The following is a 16,494-nucleotide window of genomic DNA, read 5'->3' as shown; positions in this document are numbered from 1 at the left end:
AGCAGCGGTTAGAAAAAATAAATGATGAGATTCATAGCACTGGCGGGAGGCTTCCTGTCCCCAGCAGAAGCACTCGGTGATTTTAGATACCGCTCTTACTAGCAAAAAGGTTAACAAAAACACACGCGAAAAGGCATTTTCACTCGGCCCCGTCTTACATGAGGTACCAGAAAGTTTCCTGAGCCGAACTGTCAAAACATTCCTGAATTATCTTCACAGACCTGGTTTTACCTCTTGTGGAACGACGAGCTGATGAATCCTCACTAAAGCCCTTGAAATAAACTGCAGCTAAATAGTAATAAATAAATAAATCACAACCTACAACGATAACAACTTTAAACTTTCAGATCAATGCATCTGACAAGGAAAACTGCTTTCTCTGTAGCCCAAAGCCCTGCTCGGAAACACATCCAGCGTACTAAATTCCCCCGCCTTTCCTGGTCACCTGTAGCTATGCTGGAACAAGAACGTTTTGAGCTCTGTTAAAAAAAGGCAATGCTCTTAACAAACACTTCTAAAGAAACGGCTGTTACCTCATTAACTAATACTGCTGAAGTTAAATGGGACACAGACAATGAACTCTAGCCTTTACAAGTTTCATAAGCATTATCAGATTTTTTGATAATAAGTAGAGGTGGCATATGTGTTCTGTTTAGTATGCAGAAGAGCCTCATTTTATTCTCAATGCACAGATTTAATTAAAAATAAATTTACTGTTAACGCTTAAAGTGGTGCCAAGATTATCCAAACAGAAGGTTTATGATACTTAATAATTGATAAGAGGAGGGAAATTCACAGATTGCAACTGATTATTATTTAGTAGGTCTGTTTGCAAAGGTGAAAGTGGCATTACGGCTAGCCAAAAGGGAAAAAAATAAAATCCTTTCATTCATCAGTTGTGTATCTAGAAAAATTTGACTGTAGCAAACACTTCCTAGAAGCATTTGGAATGAAACAGATTACAGATCACGACAGCTTCACTGATTGCTTCGGACAACATTGAAGGTATTCAAAGTGTTTTCTACAACATCAGCTTCAGTTCAATTCCACACAAGAGGAGTTTTATTTACTCTTTTCTTTTTTTAATACCAGCACATAGAGGAGATCAGCTTCTTTAAGGCAGTGATTCTCAGCTTGGATTTCAAACCAGCTTTAGCACAATGTGCCAGAAATTTCCACAAGTGCTGAGAGAATTAACCGATGGGATCTTTGAAGCCTCTCTATCCCAGATTAACTAATGAAAAAAATCTGTGAAATCACAGTTCAATCTTCTTTTTTTTTTTTATGGCTAGATGTGTTTGCAATGGTTGGGATGACAAGATGCTCCCAAACCATCTGGCTCCTCACACAGGATTTGATTCAGAAAATTAACAGTAACACCATTGGTGTGCACATATTGCAACAATCCAGAAATCCAGTCCTGTTACACAACCTAACGCAGAGGTTTTGTAATTCCCCCAATAGGTTACGTAGATTGAAAATGCCGATGCTAGCCTCAGAAAACATTTTCATGAAATAGCACGAGTTAACGAGCGAGCAGTTTCCCTACGCACCAAACCTCAGGCTGCCCTGCACTCTTCACCCCGTCGCACTCTCCGAACGGAGCCGCCTCCTCAAGCGCGGGTCACTAAGTCACTTTGTGGTGAAAAGCCTGACTTTGAGCACTCCCCTCAGAATAAAAAAGGGAAAAAAAAAAAGATTTTGCTACTTTCATGTATTATGCAAATATAATATCTATAAATAATGTGGCCTCGTGCTTTCAATAAGTGCTATCTAGCATGTATCAGCCTATGAATTAAATTCTTCTTTTAAGACTATCACGCTTCGTACGTTTTCACGGATGAGGAAAAGATCCATTAGAGAGGCAGACCGCAAGTTTTATTTACAAATCAAGTTCTGAACATCCAAACAACACGACTGTGGGAATTTAAAGGCAGCTTTAGATAACCTCCTTGAGTATAATTCAGAAAACCCCTGGTTCTGTATGAAAAAGAAAAGCTTTTTGGCAGAAGTACTGCTTACCAGAACAGACTTAGGGTTGAAAGAAACCTCTATAAATTATCTATGTTAGATAAATAGTGTATTAAAATGTTACTTTAAAAGATTATTTTAGTTTGGTTCAAGATGAACATCTTACTATATTCTACATAATTCAAAGCGTATTCCCATTAAAATTCATTAGACCTGCGTATTCAAATCCACTAGGTATCTTTGGGAACACTAAGCTAATGCGTTTAACTGCAACTGTAAATTTTCAGCTTTCTGTAAAGGGTTCTAAACAGCGTATTTGGACGCTGCGGCAGAGATTGCCTGGCAGAGGAGACAAAAAGAGCTCTCGGGGAAACACCGTTGTGTCAAACGCAGGAAAAAGACGGGAACAGAGGGGATTTCAAACAGGTACATGAACTTTCAGAGAGCGCAGCGGTGAAGAGATGTTCAGGACCGTACACGATTCAAAACACAGTGTAACTTGTAAATACAGGGAACATTAATGGGAACAGTTTTGTCTCTTTTAACAGCACTGATGGATTTCATTACTGTGCGGTAACGAGTTGAAACGGATAGGTGAAGTCTTGTACTCCTTTTTTTTGTTATGAATTTTTAAACCCTTTAAAGGTTCCAGAAAACACAGTATACAAAGTATATAATAAAAAATTACTTTGTCTTTAGAGCATTAAAAGCAAAAGCTTCTATAAAAGTCAAGGATGTGAAAGATCCTCTGGGAATATTCTTTTCCCTGGGAGCCTCGCAGTTGCAACATGTACGCTCTGAATAAATAAAATACCAACAAGCCGTCCTTTGCAAACACGTCGACCAAGATATTCTGAGCAGCGAGCAATGCTCCCGTGTTTTCTCTCTCACTGCTCCTTTGGAAACACCTTCGGGGGAACTGTTTTTAAAGGGCTGCACTTTCTTAAAAGCAGGTCCCTTCAACGTGTCAGGCTGGACCCCCAAATTACTCGCCACTTCTGCAAACCCCGATCGCAGGTTCTTGGTGACAGTCTGACTTTGCACATTCCTGAAAAACCTGACAAAAGCGGAAAAGCTTTCGCGGGTGAAAGAAAAAACTTCACGTTTTTTTCTTTTATAAAAAGCCTCCTCTACCTCCTCAGTTCCGAGTTCAGGTTTCAATCACTGCCGCTGCTGACCCTTTTTTATTTCGTGACGTGTCGGATTAGTCCGACTCTGCTCCTGCTGAAGCCAATGGAAAACTCCCACTGCTTCCAAGCAGAAGGGAATTAAGCCCTAAATGAATAGTTTTACTTTGGTGCAAAGATCGGGAAAGCCCGTAAGAACAGATAGGCGTAGATATTAAATCTAAGAGACTTAATTACCTCCAGAAAACCCCAAATTAAACCCCTAGAAAACATCTTACAGCCAAATTACTTGAGTTACAAAAGTTTTACTAAGTTCGGTAGGTGCCGAGGCCCCAGTGCGTCCAGGGCTGCACTATTTGCTGCTAAACTTAGGTTAATAGCCGATGACCCTTTCCATTCTTAACCCCGAGCGCTGACCTCCTGACCTACCCCCAGTGATGGTGTTTATAAGCATGTTGCCACTGGTGTAAATAAAAAAGGAACACAGTGTGCTGAAATTGTTACTGGTGATGACAACCGACACGCATTTTACACTGCCAGTGGGCAAAACCATCAATAAATAACTCCGAATCTGTTGTTAATGTGCTTCGAGCTTCTCGCAACGGTCATGTCATTTTTGCTGGTTTTCCTCTTTTCCTCTACATGTATCTTTGCGGGACAAACAAAAAGCGTCCAATGAGGAAGCCGGCCAAAAATAAGGCAGCCTTGGATGGGGTTTAGCATTAGACAACAGCTGGAATTTCCACCTTCCGATGTACTCCTCCAGCTACGTAAAAAGCATGAAAATATGCTGCACCATAGATCAAGCAAAACGGTACACTTTCTGAAACCTTCCAAGTAAAAAAGCACGTGGCTCACGATGAAAATACAGGTTTTGAACGTCCCTGTCTACGGGGTATCGTGAAAACTCTTGTTCTCCACACAGCCCACAAGAAGCTTACCAAAGGAGTTTTACAAAAACCCTATAGAAATGCTTTGCATAAAAAGGAGACAAAAGTTCAAACCCTAACTCTCACCCATCTCTTTTTTTTTTTTTTAAGTATGTTTTAGTTTGGTTTTTAATTAAATAATTTGTTTCTAAGTTTTTTCTTATTGTATATTCAATTTTAATCCAGATCGGAATTATAAAGTGACAGTTAAAGTTTTCAAAATATCATAATATTCTACATAAATTCAAACACCCCATAACATCGGTTTCTGTGTTTGAAATGTGCCTTTACTAAAGGTATTGCAACCACGCGTATATTTTTTATTAATTTATGTGAATTATTTCCAATTAAAAATGACACGGAGTATGAACGTTCACAGGCCTCCTTTCGGCAGGAGCTCGGAGGACGTCAGGACAGCGTGGACCCAAGGCGCGGGGACAGACCTCTCCCGTTGCCAATCCCTGGTTCTTCTCTGTCATCGGCTCAAACGAAAATGCAGAGAAAAACAAAGAGGAAACCACCAACTCAAAGTTTCAGACGGCTTTAGACATTTCTGAGTTGAAACAGTCTATTCTGTCCATCTAATCGTCTAAACCACCTTGTTAAGAGACACCACGAAATGCTGCAGCGGAGGCCAACGCCACAAACAGCACAGCCCCCAACGCACCATAGGAAACAGTGGATTCCTGACAGCGACTGATCAGGAAATGCAGAAAGGAATAATATCAAAATGTAAGTACTTTGGAAAGTCCTGGTTTATCAGCTATATTCTGGCCCCAGTGCTTAGCTGGTTCTCTCAATTGACATGCAGAATCTTTCATTTTAATGGTGATCTGAAGTCTGTTGTTGTTGCTGCTGCAATTCACTGAGACAAAAGGTACACGAGCATGTTTTTTAAATGAACAAGTTATAAAAATGATTACGGTAGACGTAACAGCCTATAAAATATGATCAAATAATAGTCATCTATCTTTCTCAAAAAGAAAAATTAGATTACGTGTAATTGTAAAATCTAATTTATATTCTCCTATTTCCAATTTAAATTTCCACTTTTATAAAATATTCTCTGCTTCAAAGTTGTGCATGTGTAAAAGATGCTTTGACATGCTTCTAATTGATTCGTTTTACACTATCAAAAGGATAACAGTGATTTGCAAAAGAATTTTTTTCTGTCTTGCACACATCTCTCATTTGCCCATCTTAATTCAATTAAAGGAAGTAAGGACGGTTTGACCGATGAATGAACCATATTTTAACTGAGGACATTTCTATGTAAACTGGAATATACCAACCACTAATTCTCAGCCAGTTACTTCCGATCTCCAACTTTTATTTTGAAAGGTCATGGCATGGTCACCGAAAAGACAGAGGATATTAAACGCTGGCAAGCTTTTTATAATAGTGCAAAACTACAGGCTGATATCAAAAGCAAAAGATTTTAAACTCAAATGTAATTTCTATGCAAACATTCTGTATTTATTCCTGGCTATCAGTGTAGCTGCAAGTTAAAGCTCAGTGTGTTGTATGTCTATTCCTTGGAAGGCCGGTAAAGAAAACAATTTTTTTTTCTATTTCCCACAGGCCTTATGTTATATTGGTGGTAACTGGTACACCCGAGACACTAAAAATATCACTTCTGTGCTTCTTGGTGGGCTGCTAAGGAAATATGTACAGAAACACTGAGCCCATCTACTATTTGTACAAAGACATGGCATGAAGGATGTGGTGTGCTGTGACAGGTTAGTGTGTACCTGCACGTATCCACGTTAACCTGCAAAGACAATTTCCCCTAGGAACAGTAGTATAACCCTCCCGTTTGAGTTGCAGTCTCTATGCCGACCTGGAATACCAGTATATCTTTAAATCCAGCAGAGAGGTTAAAAGTGGAAGAAAAAGCAAGAATCATCAGCTTCAATACTTAATTTAAACACGCCCTGTTATTTTCCAAGGATCTAAAGGAGGTGGTGTCATCCACCTTGCCACGTTGAGAAAGCTGTCAAGATAACGAGGGCATTTGTTTCTACGCCAAGTAGGAAGTTCTCCATCCTCGTCATCTCCTCAGACATGGGCGCTTTGCTGCTCCTGCACTGCAAGGTGAGAGGAGAAAAATTCCTTCAAGTTCAAGAATAACAACACAGATTTGATTAGTCTCATCCAAACGAGCAGGAGCAGCACAATACAGGCGTGGGTTCAGCGGTGGGGAGCGCTGGGTAACATACACACTTTCTGTAAAGTATTAGTAGACAAAGACAACATTTCAAGGAGAAATATGTATTACTATATTTGCAGGATTGTACCCTTAGCACTTCTTGGACACTGCACTTAACCGCATTGCTTAACAAGAGAAGTGCTACAGTCGACAACAGCAGAGAGAACATTACAATAAAGGGAATTTTTAAGGAAAGACTTGCTGACAGCATGCTGAAATGAGGATAAACACATGCCTACTGTTTCAAAACAGCAGCAAAAGCTGAACTTTATTAAATAAACACAGCAAACAAGCTTGCCAAAGCCCACAGGCAAGATGCTCTGTCATCAGGGAGGTGAGGATGATGAGGTGTGTCCTTGTCCAACTAGCGGTGAAGTCCCTCCTGAATCAAACAGTATCAGGGAGCACCTGAGGGGTTTAAGTCTGAATTTGCACTGCAGAGCAAAGCACGGTGGGACGCGTCCACACCAACGACACGGCCAAATTACAGATGAATGAGGAGAACTGAACGTGCTTTCTCTTGCCACCAAGGTGGCCACTGCTGCCTTCATGCTCACCGAAGATCCCTAACAGCGAAGTCCCACTACCAGACCCAGACCCTCAGACAAGAGATAACCAACCCGAACAGCTTCACTTCAAAAATGGAAGTTGGAGTTTACGTAATTTGCTTTTGTCTTTTTGGTAAGCCGCTATGTTGGCAGAAAACCTGCAGCTGAAGTTCCAAGGGGTTTTTTGGTTTATTTTAGAGCAGTGGTCTCAGTTACTCATCCCTTTATCAAATACTTTGGCTAAAAGTAAATGCAATAAATTTTAGTCAGGATGGCCTATACTTGTTCGCAGAATTAGTTGCTGAAAATGCGAAAGCCCTGACAGGCTTTAGATCTCAGGTTTTAGCAACCAAGTACAATTTGAGTCGCTTTTGAAAACCTCCCATTTGCACCACACAGACCGCTGTCTCTTGCGGGACCTGTGCTCGGGTCCAGCCCCGACCTCTGCCTCTTCACCGCCCTGGCCAAGGGTCACTCCCGCTGTAACGATGGTCATTCACAGCTGGGTGCGCCATACCTACAACATCGCGCTACAAAGAGGGTCTTCTCCTGCCAGACAACTCGGCAACAAACTCCTGGTTAAGCCTTGGCACAATGCCTAACTGCACTATTTCTTCTGAAACACAAGATGTTAATAGTACAAGGCGCCAAGGCTGGTTTCCAGCAGCAGAAAATGATCGTACGGGGGACGGAAGCAAATCGGTTTTGCGAATGTTAGCACGAAAACGTGACGAGAGCCAGCCAGAACAACCACCACTACTTTAAACTGTAACGGGACCTATGTGAATTAAACCGGCCAAGCTCCCATCACCCTCGCTGACTATCAGCGGAGCCCTTGACCAAACCTACTGAACTGCACCACTGTAACCGAAAAGTTAAAATGACTCCTCTCCGCCACCTGCGGAGCGAGAATTACTCCTTACGAGTAAGGTAGGCAGCAGGCGGCTATTCATGTTGGCTAGCACTGTAAATAAAGAGCATCCAGCTTGTACGACGGGTAAGAGTTATTCCCATTTGTGAGTTTTTCCTGGAGTGAGAGCAAACTCCACTAAATATTCCTGTCTGCCTCCGTGTGCACAAAGAGCCCGGTGCACATAAATCTGTAGTAATATTGCTCTTAGAAGGACCTAGACACATACGCCGATGCCCATACGCTGTGTATATGATTTAAAGAAAACAATGCTGTTCTGGAGCAAGCACCGTAAGTCATTTTGGGGAAGGCGCCGTTGCTTCCGTAGCAGCGTGCCTAAACCCCATCGAGCGGCCGGGGGAAGGTAACCTGTTCGGCAGCGGAGAGGACTCCACCGCCCAGCTCCTCCAGCGCTGCCCGGCCATGCTGCTGTGTTAATGACCTCGCAGCAGTAGACAGATCCAGTCCTTCTGCTTTTCTTTCTCACTGAATGATTTCCCTAAAGCCAAAGCTGGGCAAAATGCCACTAATGCTGCCGTAAAACTCCCGCTGCGTTAGGAGGGAGGCAGGCGACTGAGGGTTAGGAGGTAATCAAGCTTACAGATTAAGGCTCACTAAAGCTACAAGATCAGCACAGCTCGGGGTGTTTATTAACTCTTTGAAAACCAAGATGTATGATTTCATATCACATGAATATAAAGGATGTTTTCTAACAAGACCTGACAGCTGAACTATTTTGCAAGATTAATTCTAATTTGAGCAAAGCTAGGAATACAGAAGAAACGCTCTTTAAACCTATTTGGATCAATTTCATTCTAAAATGTGTTTCAAACTCTGAGACTGCAGCAGCAAAAACCTCCCGAGAATTACAGAGAAGTAAAATTTGCTAATTATTCTTCCATTCAGAAACATTGCTTTTTAAATTAAACAACGCAACCTGAAAGTCAACGAGTTACACATACTTCTACCCCTTGGCAAATTAAAGCCATGACCTGGGAATTACTTTTTTTTTTTAGCAGTACAGAATGGGTTAATTTCTGAATATAAAATGAGGTTGCCACAATCTGGGTGTTTTTTGTTTTGTTTGTAACACAAAGCAAAATATACTCTACAGATGCTTGATTAAAATGCAACAGCTGTTTATGGCAGTGCATTTTCCGCTAATTTACTGGGGCAGATTTTTCAAGGAGCCTTGTTTTATTGCATCTTCATTTGCATAAACATTCAAATACCAGAGCTGTCTGTCCACTTGTCCCTGGCTCAGCTAATATTTAAGGTTTAAATTCAAATTCAACTAAGCCATCCACTCCCATAAAGGAAAGAGAGTTTTAGGAGTAAGGTGTTACACCTCTGTCCCATGATCTAACTTGCACTTTATATACATTTAACTTCCCAATCCAAAATATTTCATTTTTTGGCATCGTACGCAACTAGTATTTAATCTGCTCTTCACATCTGTCCGCCTAGGCCTGGTGGGTTTTTTTATATTATTATTTCCCTTTTGTTTATTTGATCTATTACATTCCTTAAGCTTGATGACTAATCCAAATTACTAACAAATACAAAAGGGTTTATGTAAATTATTGTGATGAACAAAAACAAATCACAATTATAACATTGTTAAGTGAATTAGACAACAATGGCTACAGCTTCCCTATCATAGATTGAGGCGGATGAATTTGAACTTTATTGACAGTAGCAGCAGAAAGCCTTAATCACTAAGCACCAGTAGAGTCTGGTTTTCATAGGGTAATGACCCACCTATATATTCATAACAAGGCTCTCATTCATCATAATTCATATTAAAAAAAACCTCTCGCAAAACTAATGGAGGGAATGTGTGAAAAGTGATTGGATGGGTAAAACCGTACGGGGCTGGAAAGGCTTTAATTGATTTTATTGTGCTGTGTCTAAGCCTCCTTGCACAGTACATCAGATCTGTATCTAACTGCATTTCAATTGATTTTCACTGATAGGCTTCTTTCTTATGTCTAGGGCTTAAGTACTAAACTAATAAAAGGATAAAAGACTTTGTAATACAGATTTTGAAAATAATGTGCACACGTGATTTCTATGGAAGAAAATTGTATGATATGTGTTTGTCCTACCAAAGTGACTACAACCAAATGTAATATAAAAAAATGCAACTAATATGAAGAAGATTACTAAGGGGCAGGGGGGAAAGGAAAAAAAAAAAAAGAAGAAAATAAGAAAAAATGTCCCTTGGCTAAAATCAGCTTGATTGTAAGCAGACCAGACTTCAATGGAGTTGTACCTGCTCACCTTAGGGGTGATTTTGACTGATATCTCAAACTTGATTGAAAGAGATTATAATTCATTTCAGATGTGGATTAGTTCTTCAAAATTTTAAATAATGAATAATACATATTCTGATAAAATGACCTAAGGCAAAATGAACAGGTTAACTGTTTTATGATCATATTCTTGGACCTTTAAAATACATTAATTTTTAAAGCATCTAACCTATGCAGTAACATCAGGACAGATACAAAACTCCTTGTAACACAACCGTGCATTTATAGCACAGATCAGAGAACAGCTTGTTCAACCTCTAGAACGTCGCTAAATAGGGCTTCGTATCAAATGGCCACGAGGAAGCTGAAAAAGGTTTTCGTTGCAGATAAAAAGTGATAACGCAACAAGTTCACCTAAAGGGAATGCATTTTAAATGTAAAAACCTGAATCCAGGAGAAAAATTCTAAAATTTGGGACGTGAAAACATCTTCAGAAAGGCAGATTTCCACTTTTTTATTCTACACACCCCGCCATCATTTGCGAATACTACTGCAGACTACACTATCTGCCAGTCAGATGGTTTGTAACATCTGTATAACAAATGATAATGTATAATAGTTGTTCTGGTTTTGTGTTCCTTTACCAGGCTCGGTGTTGATAATCTCCAAAGCACACCCATGATTCTTTAAATTAAACATAAGAATCTTGTCTCACAGTACAGCTAGGTTATCCATGTGTAAGAGCCCAAGCCAAGTAATTACACATCCGCTCAAAGGATTAGACACATAAGATTTCTTTAAATTTTTAATAAAACTGCACAGCTGTTGTAGGGAAAAAACTCTTTTGTTCTAGATTTTTTAAAACCATTAAGCTCAAAGCGATTCACAATTACGCTTCAAGAAAAGTACTTTAAAAGTATTTGTTAGGCACTTGTTTTAGTAGATTTAACATCACTTTAACCTCATGGCAACAGATTTGAGTCAGGAATAACCTAAAGGAAAGGTATTTGGGCAAGTTTTAAAGAACGTTTCTCTGCTTTTACCAGAACACCTGCAAATGCATTTTACTCGACAATATAACCACTGAAAGCGCACATTAGCCAGTGCACATAAAACCGCGTTACATTTGGTTTCATGAAATTAGCCTGTGGGACAAGCAGAAAGCTGATGTTTGAACGGCATCGCACGACGGGACACGACAGAGACGGCCTCCCTGACAGCCTCTGCTGCCCTGCAAAACGGGTCCGAGTGCCTCAGGACAAGTGCCACAACTGAGAAGTAACTGTGGCTTGGGAAACGGGCAATGAATTGCCCAAACGCTGCAGCAACAAGCAAGAGGATTCTGCCCCCGGAGCTTTTCCGGTGCTGACGGTTCAATCAAGGCAGAGGTGTGGGTGAGGTGTGCCTCAGCTGCTCTCCAGGAATGGGTGACACCACAGATTGCTGGAAGTTCATCAGACCTTCACAACCATTCGTTCATCACAACCAACACCGCATCACGAATGAGGAGCGGCGGCGTTGGTGGAAACGCGTACCAGAAAGCTGAAAGCAGCAGATGTGAGTTCTTCAAAAGATAAATGAGTAGCTGGAATGAAATCAGGACCTGGCACTGGTGACGTAGGCAGAGACAGGGAGGGAGAGTGACACCACACGGGTGACAGCATCCAAACACACACTAGCAAAATCGGGATGAACAGGAGAGGACTGACTGACCATGCTGGTGGAACAGCGTTTCTGGGAACATGACTAAGAACAAGCCCTTTATGTGTCCTTCATAGGTTGTGCTTTCAGAGCCTTTCAGGAAAGGGAAGGAACAAACTTGGACAATGATGCCAATAAAGAGGATTCAGAAAAGAGAGAAGTTCCCGGGGACTATAACCAAAGGCAAAAGATGTATTGGCAGAAAGTGCAAGGTCAGGAATGCAGAAGGCTGAGTGCCTGTCAGAAGGGCTGGGGTAAAAGCCCGAGGTCTTTCGGTTGCAGGATAGTAACGGGCTAGCTTAGCTGTCTGGCATGGCCCTGCTCCAGCACGTATCACAGAAATATTAAGTTGCTCAGCACAGCAGTGAGATGTCATTGCAAACATGCGTACTGATACCCATGTTCAAGCTGAAAACTTGAAAGAGATACAAAGCAGTCTGACGAGGGGAACAGAAGCCCTGGCTCAGATAAGGGAGTGAAAGCAGCAGGGCTTTTTCCCATTTCAGCTGTGAGCCAGGATGGGTGTATGACCACTTTCCACAAACACTCCAGGGAAGGAAAAAACATGTAAGTTAAGGGACAGCATCAGCACAAAACCAGGGATACCTTAAAAGATTTCTCATCATCAAAGCAGCATGAAGTACGGGGGCAGTGCTGAGGCGTAGGACGGAGGGATGCGGGACGTGCCGGGCCGGGGTGCTGGCTGTGCTAGAGCGAGTCTCATCACTCGGGTCCGTCCTTCCAGCCTGGTTTTCCAATTCAAATATTTTACAGGACTTTGGCTTTGTACCTTGGTGTAAATTTACTACCATAAAACTGTTGCAATAATATGCAATATTACTGAACAACCAATACGTAGGATTTACAAGATAAACTATGGTATGTGGGTATATTTACAACAAATCTAAATCTCTAAAGATTTTAATGAACTGCAGCTGACCTTGATCAGTGATTCAAAGCCCAGAGCAGCTTCTACTCTCTCACACATTACTAACCTTTGCTACAACATTTATCAATTTACCTTCTTGATCTCTCAAGCAGGTCATGTTTTCTAATCAGCCACTACCTCAAAGACCTACATCCCAATTAAATTACTGAATGAAGACATGCTGGAATGTAGGCTTCTTTTAAAAAGAATTAGCACAAGACACACTTAAATACTGGATTTTGCCATGTCTGAACTAATTTTTTTTAAACATTTCTATATAACATGCAAGTTACAGACACATATCCTACTCAGAATTACCACTGTTAATATCATCCCCGAAACACAGTTTCCTTGGATGTTTTCTATTTTTGCTTCCCCAAGTGTTCTGTGCATAAATACTGACCTGAGCTTTAAATCATCTACGCTGAGCCATGAGCTCTGCAGACATTGGCTTGTCTGAAACCGTAGGGTACAAAAACCTACACAGATGTTTATTATTAAGCATAAGAGTAGCTTCACAGACTTAAAACTACTTGCACTTCAAGTTAGATGCTTATTAAAACGTCCGCAAGATCTGAGCCTAATTTTTTTCTCTTTCAATGCAGCATATATATTTATGTTGCTGTAGAAAAAAACCCCCCAAAACCCCTAAACGTACAGCTGTAGGGCTCTTCGCAGCCCCTCAGGACAGCGTGTCTGACAGCAGGCTCCCGAGAGCCCCTCTCCCCCGACGGAACAAGCTTTTTGGGCTGAAGGATTTGTGCTGGTGACAGCAGCCGCCTCTCCTGGGTCAGCACACGGACAGTCCTGCCACAGCAGGGGTGACAGCGGTCCCCAACATTTCAACCAGACCACGGGCCGCTTCTTGCTTTGGTCTAAAAAGCGAGTTGTGCAAAAACTGTTTTCTGCTGCCGCCTCCTCTGCGGGCCGGGAGCAGCATGCTGACAGAGCCCGCACGACGAGCGGTAGCTCATCCGCACACGCACAGTAGCTCGGATACTTCCTGGATTTGATGCACATGTTGGGAATGACTGTACCCAGCATGTGCAAAAACACAGTCACGCAGGAGGGGGAAAATGGGAACACGTAGTGCCGAGCCTCATGGCAGCCTAGTTGGATTGCTAAATAAATATCATACACGCTGCTGCTGTTATTTTTAACAGAGCATTGCTGCAAACACAGGTAAAGATAAGGAATCCCTGACATTTATATTTCTTTTCCTAGTTCTATTTTTTGCCACTTTTGGAATTAGCAATCAGTAATGACAAATACCAACAAACCCCAAATACCCAACGCTTCCCAAAACATATGCAATCATGTCATATTTGTAGTCACTAAGACAGGGATGAAGGACATTCAGAGCATCAAAGAAGCACCAGTTTCAGACAAAATTTAGATTCCAACAGGTTTTCCTCTGATTTTGAGAAGCAACTTGCTTGTACTTAGAGTCGTAGCTTACACACATCAGCACACATTTGTTTCTACCAGACTCAAGTCTTCCACAATGCCCTCTGCTTATCAAACATTTCACGGTAAATTCAGACCCGGTCAATAAGCCGTACAAGAAACGTGGAGTCACGTTTGTATTTTATGTAACATGGAGAGTTTGGATTACTTTCGTTTTCATGAAGGTGGAGGAGATGCCAATTGTGCAGGTGCAGTCGAGTAAGAACAGCTTTGGTACTGCTGAATCCAACTCATCCCAACTGTAAATCTGCTTTACAGCTCAAACGCCGGCCTGCGCAGCATCTAGAATCTAACGCCGCCACCTTTCCTGACTGCTAGTATTTTTATGACTAATTTTGAAACAACAAAGTTGTTGTTTCAAAAGCAAAATACACAAAGAGAGTAAAATACGCTGAATTCTGATAGCAAGAGAAGCAAAGCTAGCAGAGGTAATTAACATCCTTGTTTAATCACAAGGTTATCCTAACCGTAGTACAGTATCCCGCCTACCAAGCACCGCATACATAAGATGCACAATCACGGCTTCCTCCTGTGACCCACGGAGCTACGCCGATACCACTGGTAGTTCCTCGAGCAGGGGGTCTGCACCCCAACAGAGGCAGGGACAGGTGCCACCATACCCACAGGCTTACTGGGATAAGAGACCTCGGCAAGGTGGAGGGATCCAACACGTGAAAAAGGCTGAGAAGTCCTGAATTAAGGAAATCCAGTCAGGTGAACAAGTATCAGCTAGTCCAAAAAGATGACGTGTTCACAGTAAAAACAACAAACACTGTATTAATTTTCCTTCTCCCTTTTCTTTCTAAATGCTAATACTTCAGTTATATGATGAGTTAAATTTATACGTATAAAATACTTCTGATGTTTAAAAAGGGAGTGTTGAACCCCAATACTTCAGGGATTAAATCTGTGAACGTTTCTGGCCCCTTGTCCATCTTATTGCACATCTCTCTTATTCTGTGCATACCAGGAAAACTACACAATTTTTAATTTTTTTCCCTGCCATAGTTATAGCAAAGATGATTTCCGTATAGTAACACAAGGGCTCTGCCAAGGGTAACGGTTCAAGACCTCTTCGTTTCAGGAGTACTTCAGGATACATAAGCCTCACAGGCATTGCATTTTAATGACTGCTGTCACTGGAAAATAAAAACATGTTGCAAAGACAGATCCATGATACCTACAAGAAAATACTACTTGGTCCAAGTTAAATTTATTTGTTGACAGAGAAGATCTACTGTGCTTAATGTAAAGTTCAATAGAAATGCATGTAACACAGATATCTAGAATCATAACTGCAATAAAATAAGCTCTGCATTTATCTGGCTGTTAAATGCAATTCAAAATTTATTGGTAAAAAGGAATCAAATTTGGTTATGGCGTAAAATATATTTCTTGCCTTACAAGAGCAACCTAACTGAGTTCCATTCATCACGACAAATCAGCGCTGTTAATCTCTGCCCGGTGACTTTGTTTACAAGCGGCGTGCGGCAGCACACGGCATCAGCGGCCAGGGAAACGGGCTGCGCTCTCTACCTTGCGACAAACCCGGAGAAGAAAGAGCAGCAGCTCCAAATATCATCGCCCACAGCAAACGTCAGCCCTCCAGATGGCTTGCTTTGCCGTTGTTTTCGGTTATTATTTTTTAAATAAAGACATCAGCTGACATTCGAGTCCTGAGTGGATACTCTCAGGTTCACCATTAGTCAGAGATCTTTTATGCTGATCCTCTGAGCGAATACACAGAGACCCAGGCAAGTCACTCCACAGCTACTGTTTATATAGTGATTTTAAATGGTGACAATAATAATTCACAGTGAATGTTTATGACCAAAAAAAAAAAAAAAGGTTTCATCAGTTCCTCTAGATGCTATTTCAGTAAGTTCTTCTCAAGGAGAATACGCATTAAAACACATTGAACACTTATTGTACGTATCCTCCCTAATTACAAATTCATAAGAGCAAGAGGATTTCCTTGGCGAGAGATCCAATATGTTTCTTTTTGCCTTTAGCTTACTATGCTGGCTACTGAAAATACAGTATACTAAAAATGAAATAACTTTCCTATTTTAATGTGGTTATAAGCTTCCTGCTAGGCCATGACCTAATTGAGACTTTTGATCTTAGCTTTTTCAAAACATGTTATTCTTCAGAGTCTGTAAAACATTTTAACTACAGATCTCCTGCAATCATTACCGAAAGCTACAGGGAATAAAATAATAAAGAAAGAAGGCGGAAAAAACCTCAGTTTATCAAAGTCAATGGAAATACAAGGTATTAATTATGCTAAATGAAGAAATATGGGCATTTGGTTACTTTTGTGGGTCAGAAATATTTTAATCTGGCGCTGCCAGGCAGCTGCCTCTCTCCCTGACCTGCGTGCATCTCTATCAGCTGCCGGATCACATCAAAGCAGCAGCGAGCGAGGGAAGCGGCGACCAGCGCAGGG

At 41.2% G+C, this 16,494-nt stretch overlaps 1 protein-coding gene across 17 annotated transcripts in view; it reads right to left on the bottom strand.

Moving 5' to 3' along the window:
* The window catches only part of BCAS3 (BCAS3 microtubule associated cell migration factor), a 366,523-nt gene that overhangs the window by 136,205 nt on the left and 213,824 nt on the right, over window positions 1–16,494 (bottom strand). The window contains exon 23 of one of the 17 annotated variants that reach the window (XM_075771158.1): window positions 5,341–6,114. The exons of 15 other annotated variants lie outside the window; for them this stretch is intronic. In XM_075771158.1, coding sequence (XP_075627273.1) covers window positions 6,086–6,114 — 29 coding nt within the window. In that variant the 3' untranslated portion in view covers window positions 5,341–6,085. Of the gene's footprint in view, window positions 1–5,340; window positions 6,115–16,494 lie in introns of those variants that run through there. One more of the 17 variants, XM_075771156.1, reaches the window with a different exon arrangement.

This window comes from Balearica regulorum, chromosome 19 (assembly GCF_011004875.1).
Source record: "Balearica regulorum gibbericeps isolate bBalReg1 chromosome 19, bBalReg1.pri, whole genome shotgun sequence".
Taxonomy (NCBI): domain Eukaryota; kingdom Metazoa; phylum Chordata; class Aves; order Gruiformes; family Gruidae; genus Balearica; species Balearica regulorum.
This window is presented reverse-complemented; position numbering and strand designations above follow the sequence as displayed.